General features: G+C 47.3%; 1 protein-coding gene across 2 annotated transcripts in view; it reads left to right on the top strand.

Annotated features, from left to right (window-relative positions):
* Positions 1-4,536: 4,536 nt before the first annotated feature.
* bel (ATP-dependent RNA helicase bel) overlaps positions 4,537-16,313 on the top strand; it is a 32,792-nt gene continuing 21,015 nt past the window's right edge. Inside the window, exons 1-7 of one of the 2 annotated variants that reach the window (XM_089545920.1) lie at positions 4,537-4,672; positions 6,127-6,172; positions 7,225-7,380; positions 10,635-10,734; positions 11,369-11,805; positions 13,071-13,150; positions 15,755-15,994. In XM_089545920.1, the coding sequence (XP_089402046.1) occupies positions 4,628-4,672; positions 6,127-6,172; positions 7,225-7,380; positions 10,635-10,734; positions 11,369-11,805; positions 13,071-13,150; positions 15,755-15,994 (1,104 nt within the window). In that variant the 5' untranslated portion in view covers positions 4,537-4,627. The other variant, XM_089545919.1, reaches the window with a different exon arrangement.

Below are 16,313 nucleotides of genomic sequence, written 5' to 3'. Positions count from 1 at the left end.
AATAAGGCAAAAACAAGCGCGAATTGCCTTTTTTAGCCGAAATATGCGGCCTGTGCCGCGGGGCACGCCGCGCGGCGCGGCGCCGCCCGTGATTGGTCAAGAAAGGTCGTGACGTCACTTTGAGGACTGGAGAAGCTGCCGATGCGGATCCAGCCCTGCGTTGAGTGCAGATAGCAGCTTTCCGTGTCGTTGTAAAAGCGAATACGGCGACTATTTTTTTTTACTGACCTCTGAAGAAAAGGATACTACAGTTTGCTCATTCCACGTATCGCCTGAAACCAAAAAAGACACAAGCAAAAAATTCTACGCCTAGCACAAGCATACGCCAGCGTCAAAGACGCGATGCAGGCCATGCGTGAAAGGTGCCAGCACAACCTCGGCTCGTATTCTCGGAAAGCAAGGGGTGCGAACAATACTCAAGTCAATTAGCACCACCGGACGCCTCCTGGCTCGGCCGGAAGAGCGTCATCCTAAAGAAAAGGCCCAAAGCACTGTGTACAAAAAATCCTGTTCTCAGTACCCGGCGTTGCAGGTTGGGGCAAGGAAGTATTTCAAGGAAACGATGAAGGAGCACAAAGTTGGTGTCAAAATTAGCGAAGCGCAGTGGCCAAGCACTGCGAGGCATGTGACCACAAGATAGTGACGCAATCATTGTGCGCTGGAAACCAAGCCATATACGCGCACAAGGCTGCTGCTTCACTCGTGGCGCGTTCAGCAGATGCCAGAAAATATTAATCGCTCTCTCGGAAACGTTCACCCTTCCTAGATTTGCAGTTTAGGTTCAGTGAAGTAGTTGCCAACTATATGTGTGTTTAAAAGCCAAGCTAGCTGCCAAGCCGCTGCCACAACTTGATGAAGAAACCGAGTAAGGTTGTGGTGTTTTTTTGCAAAAACTCGGTTGGCATTCATTTCTCTCATAAATTTGCATCCGAAATCAACGTCGAACGCTTTCATTTTAATTGCTTAGCTACGATTAAACGAGATGCCGCATATGAAGAGCTTCGATGCTTGCTTTCTTTGCTTTATTGTGCTTTGCTCTGCTTGCTTGCGTGCTTGCTTGCTTGCTTGGACACGTCGAACCGAGTATAAAATCACTAACCGAGCCTTGCTGAGCACGTCTCAGGTCGTCTGGCCGCACCTAAGCTGAGGAGAGCGACACATGCTTAAGCCTCTATAAGGTTTCTTCAGGGGCTAAGTGAGCATGTTTCTACTTTTAAAAGAGGCGCTTGTTCGGAATGGTGACACGCCTCTCATGCGCGAGAAAATCGAAGAACTGTGTCATGATTCAGCCGCGCCTTTTCGACAGAAATCTCCAGAGGTCACATTAGGGACAAGCTCTGCATGTAGCCGCTCTTACGAAAGTGCTTCGAGCAGAGTAGGCTTGCTTTGGTCAGCTTGAATTCTTCGTCACAGCAGCGAGCGCTTGCGCTGCGAGCTTTTGATCTTGCTAAAAACAGTGGAAGACGACACAGTCTCGGCCGTATTTGTTCATGGACACGAACGCAGAGTAGTACCTCGTGTTGAATCTGAATCTCAAGGTCGGCTGACACGCTTTGTACGTCACAACGCACGCAGCACGAGAAACAACGCGCGCTGAAAGCTCTCTCGGGTGCGCTGAAGTATCCCCGGCTCCTCAACGTGACGTCACGTTGGCCGACATGGACGAGGTTTCCCTCTCCGCTGTTCTCCTCTCCTACGCTCGCGCGGGGCGCGGGAGATTTGAACATCGCGTTTTTTATTGGTGATTGCGCCACTGTTTTAGCCAAAATCGAAAAGTAATTGCACAGACGGGATCAGCAATGACACTACTTCAAAACCCTAAAAAATTAGCTGATTCGAAAACCGCCTCAGTATCCCTTTAAATTTCGATGAACGGCAGACCGTCGGCCCCTTGAACCTTTTGTGACGAGGCCTAGCGAGTCCGCTGGGTTCGTGTGTGCGATTTCGGCGATTGCGGAGAGTGAATTCACAGCTCTTAGCGCATACAAATAGCCTTCGAGCGTAGTTTGGCTACAGTGACTTCAAAGAGACGATTGCCCACATAGCAGGACGCCCGTACAGTAAGGGAGAAGTGCCGATGTGACCCGGTCTGCAGAGCATGTGTGTTGAAGGTCGGCAGCAGGCAGCAGTCGTCGGCGTCGACTGTGAACAACAAATTTGGATGTTTTCATTAATGCCAGTGGTGTTCAAAGGTATTTTCAGGTAAAGCGATTTAAAATCAAATATTGGTGACATCGGAGGAAGCGGATACAATAAGCAAGAAGTGATATACGTACGCGAAGCGTTTCAAGCAGGCGATAGCAGCATCGGCTCTTATTGCGGTGTTGTCGTACTGCGTAATCGAGTCAAACTACATTTTCTAAGCAAGAGCCGATAATATTTAAGATATGGAGAGCCGACCTTCCGTCATGCCAAGCAAACGATCAGTACTGTTTGAGCACAGCTATGTAAACAACCTCAGCGCGGGGCTGCAGTAATCGTAATCGTCGCATCCCTGGCGGACTTAGCGCACGCAGAGTAAATGCTAAATGATGTACTATTATCTTGAAGCACTCATTTAGGTGGTGGCAACTATTCGTCGGTGCGGGCAGTGAAACATTCGAGTCGTGTAGGCTTCTACTATCGGCTTGGTTGTCCAAAAGGGTTCTACGAGCAGAAATAAATGTACGTTCGACCTACAAACACACACATGCAGCGGGTAGGCAGTCTCATTTGGCACTTTTCTCTGCTCCTTTCGTGTCGCAAGCTTACTCTAGTGCCACCATGTGATAATTTGTGTTTATTTATCGAGCCGACTAACAGCGGGCAAGAACAGCCAGCGACAGATCGCCATGCTGTTCACGGCGCACATGGGCGAAGGCATGCATTGCACGTGCCGTTTTTCACATACGGGAGCATTTCACTGCTTCTAAGTGTAAATAATAAAGCAGGGGTGCACCGATTTCTGCTTCCTCAATAATCAGAAAACAGTCGCCACGAGCAAGCTTCCGCTTTCCCAAGGATCACTAAGCTCGCGTACTAGCTGAAGGCTTCCGAAAAGAAAATACGGAAAATGCATTTTATTTCGCTAAACTAAAGGAAAAACTTTTCAAGCAACGCAGCGAACAGCGTGCAGCAGACGACGCGCGGCGGGTATGCCCTTGTGACGTCAGCAATGAGAGGTTGCCAGACCAGCGAGCAGCTCGCAAGAGAAACGAAAAAAAAAAACGTTTTAAAAATATCTACCGCACAGAATCAACTGAAACTTCGGGGAATTGTAGTTTAACGCGTTGGAAATTGTATCTAATAAGCAGGGTATGCGCGAAAAAAAACAAAGAGCACACTGGCAGAGCGTGTGAATCGTTTATTTCAGGTCTGTGTCGGGAATTGAGAAAACAGCGACCCTTAAAAATGATTTCTCCCCTTTATACAAAACGATGTGTAAAACAGGGCTTAGCGAGATTTTTTTTTTTTTGAAAGCCGCTTCGGCTTCCATTTTTTTTGTACGAAGCCATCTACAGGAATGCGCAGAGAAAATAGAAAGCCCCTACCCCTAACTTCCCCTTCGAGAGCTATCTTTAAATCCGCCCCTGCTGTATTAGATTTCCTTTCCTCCTCACTTCCTTACCTCCTCAGAAAGTCAGATTCCCGGAAACCAGGAAACAAGAAACATTTGTCACAAGACCGTACTCGCAGCAAGGCTCTATCAGTGTGAATTAGATATCTTATTGAAATGAACTGCTATTTTTAGATCTTACTGTCTGCTCTTGTTTTTCCTATTTTTATAAACTGCGCTTTTTTTGCTCTATATTTAGCGCTCTGCGCAAAAGATGTCGCTGTCTTTACCCATATGGCTTCGTATTCCAGGTACTATCAGCGTCAAACGAAACACGAACAGGACAATTCAGACGCAATCTGCAAAATAAGATCATGTTAACCAGCGAAACTAGCGCAAACTAATTTCACGTCGAAAGCGTGAAGACTGCTTGTGAAGTGTTAATCAACCGCGTCTGTATTTGCTCTCCAGCAGCTAATATATTTTTCTGTTCGCATTTGTCTTCTTCGTGTTTCATTTGACCTATGCATTTGACGATGATTTTGCGTCGCTTTTTTGGCCTCTATTGGTTATTTTCAGCTTGTGTAGAAAGAATGAAGGTCGTGTACATTTTATAATTGAGTTAGAGTACAGAGTAATCTTGTTTAATACTAATATCTGATTTCTACCATCACTGTTACCATCACTGTTAACCGCAAGAAAAAATCAAATTACGCGCGCGCGTTCTGCGCGAACCAATGAAATATTTCGTAGCGATAGCAGCGCCAACAAAATCGTCAGCGATTTCTTACAGCAGTGTTCTGACCTATAACTAATTTTATATAAAAACGTTTAAACACACAAGACGTTTTGATAAGTCTAAAAAAATTCACTTAGTCATATACGGCAAAACTTAACGACTATTTTGTCAAATTTTGTTTGTAGCTAGCGCCACAATTGGCCAGTACTTTTCCAAGACGGATATGGCCAAGGCAACTGCGAGGGAAGGACATGACGTCACTGCGGCCTCTGCTTTGTTGCAAGAGGAACTGATTATTCCTGTGGTTTGAGTCGCACGTATTATTCGTGAACTAACCATTTGTTTTGTGTAATATGATTAATGAATCCGACCAAAATGGGAAGGGTCTAGAGCAGCAGGTAAATTTCAGTCAATTTGGCCTTTTGTACTGAGCAGGTTTTTTTTTTATTTCGGCATAAAACAAACTGCAGGATTCCAAGTTAGGGTTAGCTCGTAGCACGGTGTACTGTCAAGAAGATGGCGCATTGGGATAAAAGCTTACCGTTGTGGAATCCTTCCGTGCCTCTGGATTTTGCATCGTGTTGGGTCCTCTGCAACAATGTAATAACCTTTCTCTTTCACGAGTGACACCCAATGTTTGTGATCGGAGCCCATTTTCTCTTGAGGAGGACGACAGCAAACTAGTCTTAGCGAGGAGCCCGCCGTCGGCCTCTGCCCTCGATTCACCTTTGTTCGCCGGACAAAAAATCGCCGCCTTCGCCGACCGACCGACTGTCCGCCCGCCGGCCTCGACCGACCGCCCGAGCCCCGTGTGGAAGTCCAAGCTCTCGGTAAAGCTGACACGACGCTGTTCCGGTCGCCCGCCGTGACTCATTTCACGAGCCTCGGCGTAGCGACGCCGGCGGCTTGCCGGTTTCAGGCTTAGCCCTCCGTTTCATTCAGCTGTTCCCAAGCGTCACCGCGTGCTCTTCGCTAACTCCCCAGATCGCTCTCTGTCACTGCTAACCCTGTTGAGAGGCAAAAATCCGCTGCCCAGCACGATTGGCTTTCGCCGCGTTGCGGTCGCCTATATTCTATTTCAAGGTCTCTCGCCAACACTTGAGACAAGCCCGTTCTTCGCCGTGGTCCCAATTGGCGTATACGGCTAGGTTTAAGCGGACGAGGGCAGGCCGTGGTGAACGGCGATTTTAACCCCCGCTTGGAGGTACCCGCCTGTGCTGCCGTGCATAGCTGCTTAGCGCTAGCTTTCCGTTTCCGCCGCCGAATACCTGCAGTTTGCTTGCCGCTTGAGTATGTGCATACGTTTCTTTCCCGTAGTTGGAACTAGCGTGTAGACTTGCATCGCCGTGGCGGCTCACTCGCCCTGCGAAGACCAGTGTCTTGATTAGTTTGCTCTTGGTTCCTCTCTAAAATCTTGTCCGTGTTCTCAATTGGCCGAGGCAGCAATGGCAGGTCGTGTTTCCGCACTTGCCATTGTCTGGCCCCAAAGTTGCATGCCGTCGCGTTTACATTTGGTTTTATTCATTCATTCTTTTGGCTCTTTAGTTTGTTGCAGTGTACCTGAAACCTTAGCGTTATTGCGGGACACGAAATTCAGTGCCTGGCCACGTAGCCACTGTTGAACAGGCTTGCGAGTGTGTAAAACTTCCTTTCGTGGGTGGTAATGAATTCGTGTCTCCAAGAGCGCGTATCCGTTTCCCCTCTTTTTTTTTTTTATTAGTCTTATGAAGGTTTCAGTTTGCATGCTCAAGTACCACGATTATCCGTGGCGTATCGTTTCCGAGGCCTCTCACTTCCCATGTTGGTGCATGCGGCGAATTGTGGCACTCTGGCGTTTTTGTTTCTCCCGTAGTTTGCTGGTCTAGACTTGAACTCCGGTTCTCAAGCCAACAAGACCGGTAAGTTGTTTTTTACTACATTCACTCGCGCGTAGCTCTTCACCATCTGCGATCAAACTGCTTGTGCGGGCAGCATTTTTATCATGCTGAGCTATGTGCCTGACTCTAGAGAATTAATATGGCCTGTATAAGAGCGAACAGACAGCATTTTTGTTCTGCTCAGCTGTGAGCCTGACTGTAGAGAATATCCTGACCTGTGAAAGACCAGGCAAAAGGAACCTTTGGACTTGCAATTCTCATAGTTATCTGGTGCAGACGTATTGGTATATCAGCAGAGCATGTGACATGGCTAGAAAGAGGTGACAGAGGTTATAAAGGCTGGTTCTATGTTCATCTCGTTAAGCATTTTATGGCAGTACATTCGATCTTGTACGGTTAGGCCTTGTCACATTCGTGTGCTCACACGTTGGCCTGGCCGCAATGTTTGTAGTGTTAGATTAGCACAAATAAAGTATGTCAGGCTAGTACTCGTTAGACCTCTCTTTCTGTGCAAAATGCTCTTGTTTCCACGACTGTAGTGTTAGTGACTGCGTCTGAATTTTGATTTATGTGGTGTAACTGTTAGGCAAAGCTGGGGTTATCTTCTTGACACTTCCCTGCTCCTTGCTGTTGTGTTGTAGTGAATAGGGCACAGCAAGTTTAAACAAGGCACTTATTTGCCTGTCATGATGTTGATTTCATGCAATCAGCTTTGTTTTTAACGAGAATGCATTGAGTTCTTGAGTTGAAAGCCGCTTGTAGCACAGGCTTCACTTACCCATATGGTAAAACAAGCTCAAAGGACGACACACTTTTCATGATTAACATTTGTGTTGTGTCGGTACTACTAACAAACGTGAAAGCGTGTGTAAATTTGAGAAAAGGCACTATTGCGTTGTCAAGATGTGGAGAAGAGCCTTCTTACGGGGCTTTCCTGATTGTGAGGTGTCAAGAACTAGAAGCAGAACACTGGAAACTGCGTAAAGGAAGCCCAGAGGTCTTGAGCGGTGTTGTGCAGTGCGTTGCATCCCCAAGTTGTAACGTCACGGCGTCGATGCATCAACTGTGCCCAGGTCCGAGTCGCTACGTGCCCCCGCACCTGCGCAACAACCGGTCTGTGCTGCCCGGACCTCCTCCTCAGGGGAACGCCCAGAATTGGAGCCAGAAGCCGCCCTACCCTGAACCGCAGCAGGGCGGCGACGACTGGGGTGCAAGGGACGGCTACAGGGGTGCGTCCCTCTGGCCTCTCTCGTCTTCCTTTTTAGTTTATTTGCTGTTATCACTGCGTCTCTATTAAGGCGAAAGCCTTTAATGCCTCATACTGTCGTTAGCAGCTGTGTCAGAGCAGATGTGTCCGCGTTTACGTGCCTTATATGGGCATATGCCAATCGTTACTTAATCGATGGCATTCTAATGATATAGGAATGATAATGGCCTCTCTGTCGTCTTCTTTTTGGTTTATTTGCTGTTATCACTGCGTCTCTATTAAGGCGAAAGCCTTTAATGCCTCATACTGTCGTTAGCAGCTGTGTCAGAGCAGATGTGTCCGCGTTTACGGGCCTTATATGGGCATATGCCAATCATTACTTAATCGATGGCATTCTAATGATATCGGAAGGATAATTGCATGGTAATAATGACTACTTGATTAATAATGGTTTAACAATTAGCCAAATTAACCTTTCTAGTCAGACCAGATAAGTAAATAAAACTGAGTAGGAAATTGGTTCAGTTGGGGAATCGAACCAGGGTCTCCGGAGTGCGAGAATAGCACGCTGACCACTCCTTCATGCCATCTAGTGAATAGGGTGTCTTCGTTCACTCCCACCTTCCTCCGTTCCCTTATGGTGAGGTTCAGGTGGCCACCGAAATATGCCAGACCAATACCTTTCCTCGAAAACCAATTTACTGACAAGCAAGGCATAGAGCCGAACGGCGGTGGCGTTCTGTGGCCTCCCTGGTAGCGTTGCAAGACGCTGGGGCTTTCCACCGCGCAACACCGCGTTTGAGTCGTTCGCCTCACCGCACTTAAGGTTAGCAAAGTTCCCCCCTGAATTTTTGAAGAGCTTTCAGCGGTTTATCAGGTCAGGCCTCTTTAGTAAGAAGACTGATACCAGTGTTCCACTGGCTGCCATGTTTGAGATCGGGAGCACTGTGAAAGTAGGTGCGTTTTTCTAATCTGCTTATCACCACCTGCTCCGGAAGCCGTGACTGATGCTCCATCATGACGCTCGTGACATCACGTGCAACCCACGTGTAGCGTGCTTATCTGGTGGAGGAACTCCTGGGTTGCTTTGCTATGTGTCTGTAGCTGCTCCATGTTCTTTAAAATTTAATGATTTGTTAAACTGTTAGCACTGCATATATGTGGCCTGAAGTTGTTGCCTCAGGATAGACAGCAGTCAGCTTTATCTTGACTCGAAGGCAGTCACAATTTACCAAAGCTGTTCCTATGGCTGGGTTGTATGATACGCCGCCGCGGTGGCTCAGTGGTTGTGCTCGGCTGCTGACCCGAAAGACGCAGGTTCGATCCCGGCCGCGGCGGTTGAATTTCTTTGGAGGAGAAATTCTAGAGGCCTGTGTACTGTGCGATGTCAGTGCACACTAAAGAACCTCAGGTGGTCGAAATTTCTGGAGCCCTCCACTACGGCGTCTCTCAGTCTTAGTCGCTTTGGGACGTTAAACCCCCATAAACCAACCAACCAACCGTTAACTATACCTAAAGGAAGGGCGTTTGCCTAATTAAAATTCATTTCTGCTATGCACTAAATAATTTGTTGGCTCCGACATATATCAACCCTACTTACCTGAACCAACTGAGCAATGTCGGTACTGTGTACTCATTATCTAAAGTTCAGTTATTCCTGTGCATTCTCTCTGAGTGGAACTCATTGCCATAGATACCCTTTTTTTAATTTTGCTGAATTCAAGTAAGCTTTTTATTGGGTTCATTTGTGCTTTGCTAGTTGTGATATGCTAATGGTATTGCTGGTTTTCATATTTGTTGTCATTTACACTTCTTCCTTGCCGCCGTGGTGGCTCAGTGGTTATGGTGCTCAGCTGCTGACCCAAAAGACGCGGGTTCGATCCCGTCTGCGGCGGTCAAATTTTGATGGAGGCGAAATTAGAGGCCCGTGTGCTGTGCGATGTCAGTGCATGTTAAAGAACCCCAGGTGGTTTAAATTTCTGGAGCCCTTGCCTACAGCATCTCTCATAGCCTGTGTCGCTTTGGGACGTTAAACCCCATAAACCAACCAACCAACCTTGTACAGCAGTTTGTATGATTAACCTTAGCCGTCACTACAAGTTACGAAACAGTGAAGGTTTGAAAACAGCCTCTGAAGATGACTCCATCCAATTTTTGTTCATAGTAAAAGTAGGTATAGGGCTCTGTCTAAATATGTTGAAGTCCATTTGTCAACAAAAAATTCATTCATTGCCAAGGACCCTTTCTGCGATGCAAAAATTTAAAATTCTGTGGGAGGCATCAAATAATGCTTCAAAATGCATTCCGCGATATTTGTAACCATAATATGAGCATAGTGTGAATTCTTGGTTTTTCTTTTTTTTCCCGAGCGTTTCAAGGTAGCTAAACCAACCTTAGCCCCCAAGCTCTAATAGCAAAGGGAGGAGCCAGAGGTTTAACGCGGGAGTTGTGCCAATGCTACATAGCAAATGCAATAGCTGTCGAGATTCCTTCATCACGCACCAGAGATGTTGCGACGCCACCGTCGCCAGCAATAATTTTGGAGGCATGTAAGCAATTGGCCCATTAGTTTTAACTCGAAAAGGTTGAGAACAGAATAGTTATTCATTACAATAGTTATAGTCGCTCCTGCAGTTAATTTCGTTGCTTCGGACAAGCTGCATATATGGTCTGACACAACTCGAGAACGAAGCGGCTTCTCCCCGGCTGAGGGCCGGCCCGCTTCCAGCCAGCATGACAATGGGGGTAGGGGACCATCCCCTATCATCTGCCACTCCCTGCATTGTTGCGCTTGCAAGCTCATGAGAATCTGCCTAGTGAGATTGGTTGGAAGGGGGGTCCTTTGCCGGGGAAAAGCCGCTTCATTCTCGAGTTTGTATTGACTGCAGCATTAATGCGCTTTTGAGAAAGCTCGTGTTGGTTGTTTTTCTATCTGTGGCAGCAGCGGTATTATACATACTGCAGAGTTTTGCGGCCCAGCCTCCTATGTTTTAAAGATCCATATTTTTCAGAGATGGTGCTGCTCTAGTGTTATTCCAGAGCACATCGCTACAAGCGCGTTGCATCCTAAAGTGCTCGTAGCCACCACTCGAAGGCTCTCGATAGAGTTCTGCACTGCTCTGTTCACTCGGTGGCCATTGTAGCGTCGCTCAGTTGACCTTTGAGTCGATTGTCCATCGCTCAGACTGTTTTTGAAATCACTGTGTGGCGGGGGCATTAATTCTGGGTTGGCGATGCGAGGCAGCTTTCCTTCATGTAGCTTGTTTCTCTGCGCAGGAGACCGTGGAGGTGGCCGTGCTGACTTCTCAAATTTTGGGGGCCGCAACAAGAGGAACGATGGCCCCCCTATGCGCAACAATGCTTTCCCACCGCGCCAGTGAGTGGGCCTTTTCTTTCTGTGCCTTTGTCTGTGGCCGTGTTAACGGGTTTCTGTTGAGGTGGTTCCGTCAGCATTAAGTTGATTGCTTTTTCTACGGACCTTGAAAGTTCTTGTTGTGCTCTTTGCTGCTGTATTCAGAATTAAAGCTCAAATTAAAGGAGGAATTAGACACCTTTTGATCATCATTGAGCTACAGTGGTCCATCAGCATGGTTTTATTGGCTCACTACTGTACGGCTGTGCTGTTTCCATGTTTGTTGATTGGAACTTTTTTTTTTAAGGCGAAAGCCTTTGATGGCTCATACCCACGGCTACGACTCTGTCCGTTACACGTTTGTGATTTGTGGCGTTTACAACAGATGGCGCCACCTATCCACATTCTGCACCGACTTCCTGCCAACCCATGTGCAGTTCTCCTTGTCTAGCGTAAGGACGCTGGAGAACGTTGCGGGAAAGGCTTTCGCCTCACCGCTCTGTAGATCACCAAAGTGCCCTCTCGAAATTCTTTTTCATGTGTCCCATCTGGATAAGATTGCGATGTCCCGATAGGTTAGGCAAGGCTTGAGCAGTTTGTCGAGTTCTGTGATGCGTGACTTTCGTGGTGCTTAACGTTCGCTGCTGCTGTCACCCAGGGGTGGAGGCTCGAACTGGCGCAGCCCGGACGAGGTGGCCCGCGAAGGTGGGGGCGGCGGCGGCGGGGGCGGCGGCGGCAACTGGGGCGGCAGCCGGGAAGAGCGTGGCGGCAACTGGGACCGCCGCAATGGGGGGCGGCGCAACTTCGACAACGACGAGGACTGGACCCGACCGCTTCCTAGGGACGAACGGATAGAGCGCGAGCTCTTCTCGCAAGGACACACGGGCATCAACTTTGAGAAGTACGAGGACATTCCTGTGGAGGCAACCGGGGAGGACGCGCCCAAGCACATCAACTCGTTTGACGACTGCTCGCTCACCGAGATCATCCGGATGAACATTGAGCTGGCGCACTACACCTCGCCCACGCCCGTGCAGAAGCATGCCATCCCCATCATCCTGTCCAAGCGGGACCTCATGGCCTGCGCCCAGACAGGTGAGCGGGCTGCCTCCGTCAAAGAGGGAATGTGCGATGTGTGCTCACCTTTTAGCATCTGTGCATGGAACATGTGCAAAAGAAGGGGTATGGTGCTATGGCATGGTGCTTCAATGTCATTGGATTTACTTGACCTGTTCAGTAGCCCCTGCTTGAAAAGGCAGTGCGATGAAGTGGTATCTGGGCTGGCTGCCTTGCTTTTTCTTTCGACAGGGTCACTTAGACTCTGTGCATAGTTAGCAACCATAGTAAGAAAGAGTATCACTTAGACTCTGTGCATATTTAGCGACCATAGTAAGAAAGAGTATCACTTAGACTCTGTGCATAGTCAAATCCACTTATAACAATACTGGAGTGCCATGGAAATACCATTGTTATAACCAATAGTTGTTATAACAGGGTTGTGCCGAAAATACCATAGAACACATGCAAAAGTTAATGGTGCCACGACTGACCATTGTTATATCCGATATATCGTTATAACCGGTATTGTTATAAGTGGGCTTGACTGTAGTTAGCGACCATAGTAATAAAGAGTGTCACTTAGACTGTGCATAGTTAGCGACCATAGTAATAAAGAGTACTTCTCAGCAGTCAAACTCCTGGCACACCTTATCTTGCAGAGCCACGCATTTTGACGGTTGGTGTCGTTTCGCGAAGAACGCATGCCTTTGATAGGGCAGGTGTGATCAAATGATGGGACTGCGTCAGGGCTCCCCATGCCTGCTTGTACTATTCTCTTTGGTATTGGGGTGGGAAAGGTACCACCAGTCTGCTGCCTTCCCTCACCCCCATTCATCTCCTGTTTTTTTTTTTCGGTGTCTGTCGATCGATTTTTTTGTTTCATTATCTTTTTTTACTCTCTTCTTGGTGTCGGCAGCTTGAACAGTAGTGCTACCCTTCACGATAGTTTCTGAAACCTAATATCTACCAAATAACGCACATATTCGAAAATTTGAATATTTGCACATCCCCAAAAATTCCTCTTTTAGGGAGGGATGTAGGCAGCGCAGACGAGTGTTCTCGCTTGTGCTGAGTTGGAAGTGGGAAACAAAAGTATGGAGCAGATTTGTGGACAGCTTTTGGGGTGCAGTAGTTTGGAGGTTGGGTAGTAAATGGCTGTCCTGCTCTTCTCATGCGGACAGTGGGTTTTGTGACCTGAGAAGACATTCTGCGAAAGGAATGTGGGGTCACACACCCTAGGTGCGCCGCTGTTGTTTTCTTCGTCAACAGCCTGCTGTGCTGCTGCCTTGTTCTCTGCCCAGGTTCTGGAAAGACAGCGGCTTTCCTGGTGCCCATTTTGAACCAGGTGTTTGAAGAGGGCCCCCCCAAGAACGTGCCTGCGGTGAGTGTGACAGCTTTGAATCTGTGCTGGTGACAGAGCAGAGGTGTGTTTGGGGCTAAATCAGTAACGGTTAAGGGGGGACACTGGTCTTGAAAAAAAAAATTTTATTATTGAAGTCACAGTTACAAAATCTTCAGGGAATAAGTATTTTTGTGCGCTGATTCTAGATATGTGATTTAATTTCAGCTAAAACAATTCCTTGAGCACTTATGCACTTTTTATGCAAGTATTTTGCGGAGAGTTTTGAAGAAAATTTGCTGTGGGAAATTCTCTGAAATGTATGCCATTGGGTTCTCCTGACACCAAGGAATACAATAAGGGTGAAATTGTCCTCCTGCCTATCATAGAACTTAGGTTATAGAGTTTTGAAGTTGTCGCTTCAGAAATGAGAAGGAAAGTGCGTATTCCTGTTTCTGAAGTGGCAGCTTCAGTACCCTATTACTCAAGTTCTATGAGAGCCAGGATGATAATTTTACCCTTATTGTATTCCTTGGTGTCAAGAGAACCCAATGGCATGCATTTGAGCGAGTTTCCTGCAGCAAATTTTCTGCAAAACTTTTCCCAAAATACTTGCATAAAAAGTGCTTAACTCTTTCCTTACCACGCCACTGTGCTTCGATCACCGGTGATCAAAAAATTCGAAGCGCTACGGCAGCGCGACCGCGGCCGCTACGGACTTGCTGAGTCATTCGGTTTGTCGTTCACACATTAAACTTCAACTTCCTGTTTAGTTTATATTTTTGCCAAAAAGCGGCAATTTTTGAGACGCGCTTGAAGTTGGGTGTGCGGCGTCGGGCGCTCCGAACAAGCCGTCATCATCGGGAATGGCGCTCGCTCGAAAAAACCCCGTTCCACTCAATTCCGCTGCGTTTGCACCACCTATTTTTGATGTATCGATTAGCACGGACCCTGACGACGATGCTGTATCGTCAGGTATTGTTTCGAAGCCCAAACTGGGCAACGAGAGCCCAGAACGCTCGCCTGTGCGTTCAGATTCCTCGTTCAGGTCTGTTTGTGCGAACCGAAGCTCCTCATTGTAGCCGTTACGGTGATGTGGCGCCATCTAAGTTGTTCTCCAGAGACTACAGTTTCGGTTTCTGCGTAGAGAGCAATTTTCCCACGACGCGCGAATTTTTGAAACGCCCTTGAAGCGGAGGGTACGGCGCGGACGCTCCGTGCATGGCGTCGGGCGCGCAGACGGCGCGCGCTCGGAAAAACCTTGCTGCGCGCAATTCTACTGCGTTGACTGCAATTATTATCTATGCTACGAGTAGTAGAGTCTCTGGTGACGATGTTGCATTGTCGGATTTTGGTTCAGACGCTGTAACTGCGCAAACCGATCCCGGAACGTTGGCCTGATAGTTTCGCTTTCTTTTTCCTGTCCGCTTGTGCGGGCGCATCTGGTTTGTTGTTCAGACGGTTAGTTCCATTTTCGGCCTAGTTGGTAATTTCCCCGCCAGTCGTGCATTTTTGAAGTGCCCTTGGAGCATAGGCTTATTGCGACATAATACGCGGTGAGGATGGCGTCGCGTCGAGGTCGGGCGCTTCGCGCGCTCGGAAGAGTCCCGCTGCACGTGATTCTCCAGCCTCTGCAGCTGATTTTCAAGATCCTCCGAGCAGCAGTGACTCGGACGAAGATGTTGTAACGTCGGATTTCGATTCTGCAGCTACATCGCAGCTATACTTATCGCATACTATATATCGCAATATCACACCTATACTTGTTGTGTTTTATATTTTTTTTGAATTTTTGACGTAAATTAAATAAGTTTTGATTTGTATTTTTTAAACCACGCTTACCAAGCTTTCGTTTGGCGCATAACATTACACTTCCAATTTTTTTTTTGTTGGACTGTAAAAATCATATAAAGGGCACTCTCAAACGAGCCTTTTCAAGAGGCATGAAGAAAAAAAATTCTAGCTCGAAAACTATTCAAGTTATAATTTTCAAACTTTAATGCCATGTTTTAGAAAGAATTTGAATTGTTTTGTATATTCTAGAATTTTTTTAGTGCAAGTGTTTGGAAAGTTATTGTCATATAAACACAAAACTTTTCTTTTTTACTTTTTGTTGTGTTTACTGATTTTTTTTCACAGCATTTCAAGCAGAATATGTGTTCAAATAAATTTCATTATAAAGCGCATTCTATCTGAATTATTGTTATGCATTTTATATAATTTTATCTATCACACCTTTTCTAAAAAAAAATTTTGTCTGAGACATGTGAAAAATGGTCGTTTTTCCCATGGTAAGGAAAGAGTTAAGTGCTCAAGGAATTGTTTTACATGAAATTAAATGACATATCTAGAATCAGCGCACAAAGATACATGTGCCCTGAAAATTTCATAACTATGACTAAATTAATAAAATTTTCTTTTCAAGACCAGTGTCCCCTCTTAAAATCATGGCATAAACAGTCTGGCAGAAAAAAAAAGTTCACTCAAGACGCAGGGACTACTATGAAATTCCCGCTCTCCTAGTTGTATAGGTCCTTTCGACTGGTGCTGAGGTGTGGAGGTCCTGGATGAATCTGAAACTGTTCTTGGTTGATCATTGCCGTCTACACTGAACTATTGAAATGGAGCGTGAATTTCCCCTTGCAGCCCCACCGGTACTCGAGTCGGCCCAAGCAGTACCCGCTGGCGCTGATCCTGAGCCCGACACGTGAGCTGGCCTGCCAGATCTACGAGGAGGCCTGCAAGTTTGCGTACCGCTCGCGTGTGCGGCCCTGTGTCGTGTACGGAGGTGCGGACCCCGTGCAGCAGATGAAGGACCTGGACCGTGGCTGCCACCTGCTGGTGGCCACACCGGGACGTCTGGTCGACATGATGGAGCGCGGCAAGGTAACCTGCGCGCTTCCGTCTAGCAGGCCTGCGAGACTTTTGGGGCTTGGGAAAAGACACAAGGGTCCCAGATGCTCTTTCTGCTCAGTCAAGCTCCCTTTGGCTGGGAACAAGATCCAGTCGGGGCGTGTTTCTTGGGACATGAATGTTTCAGGGGCATATAGGAGCCCAGCAGCGCAACGCATGAGCGCTGCACATGGGGAACCAATGAAATGAACTGTCTCACTTCACAGTTCCACAAGGGCTGAGGTTCCAATTCGCGGTCCCACGTGGTTCACGATTAGAAAGATAGGAATAGCTGGTTTTGTTTCACGATCAT

The sequence above is a fragment of the Amblyomma mixtum genome, chromosome 5, assembly GCF_055824585.1.
Source record: "Amblyomma mixtum isolate Tamu chromosome 5, ASM5582458v1, whole genome shotgun sequence".
NCBI classification, from domain to species: Eukaryota; Metazoa; Arthropoda; class Arachnida; order Ixodida; family Ixodidae; genus Amblyomma; species Amblyomma mixtum.
The sequence above is the reverse complement of the archived record's forward strand: the minus strand, read 5'-3'. Positions and strand labels throughout refer to the sequence as shown.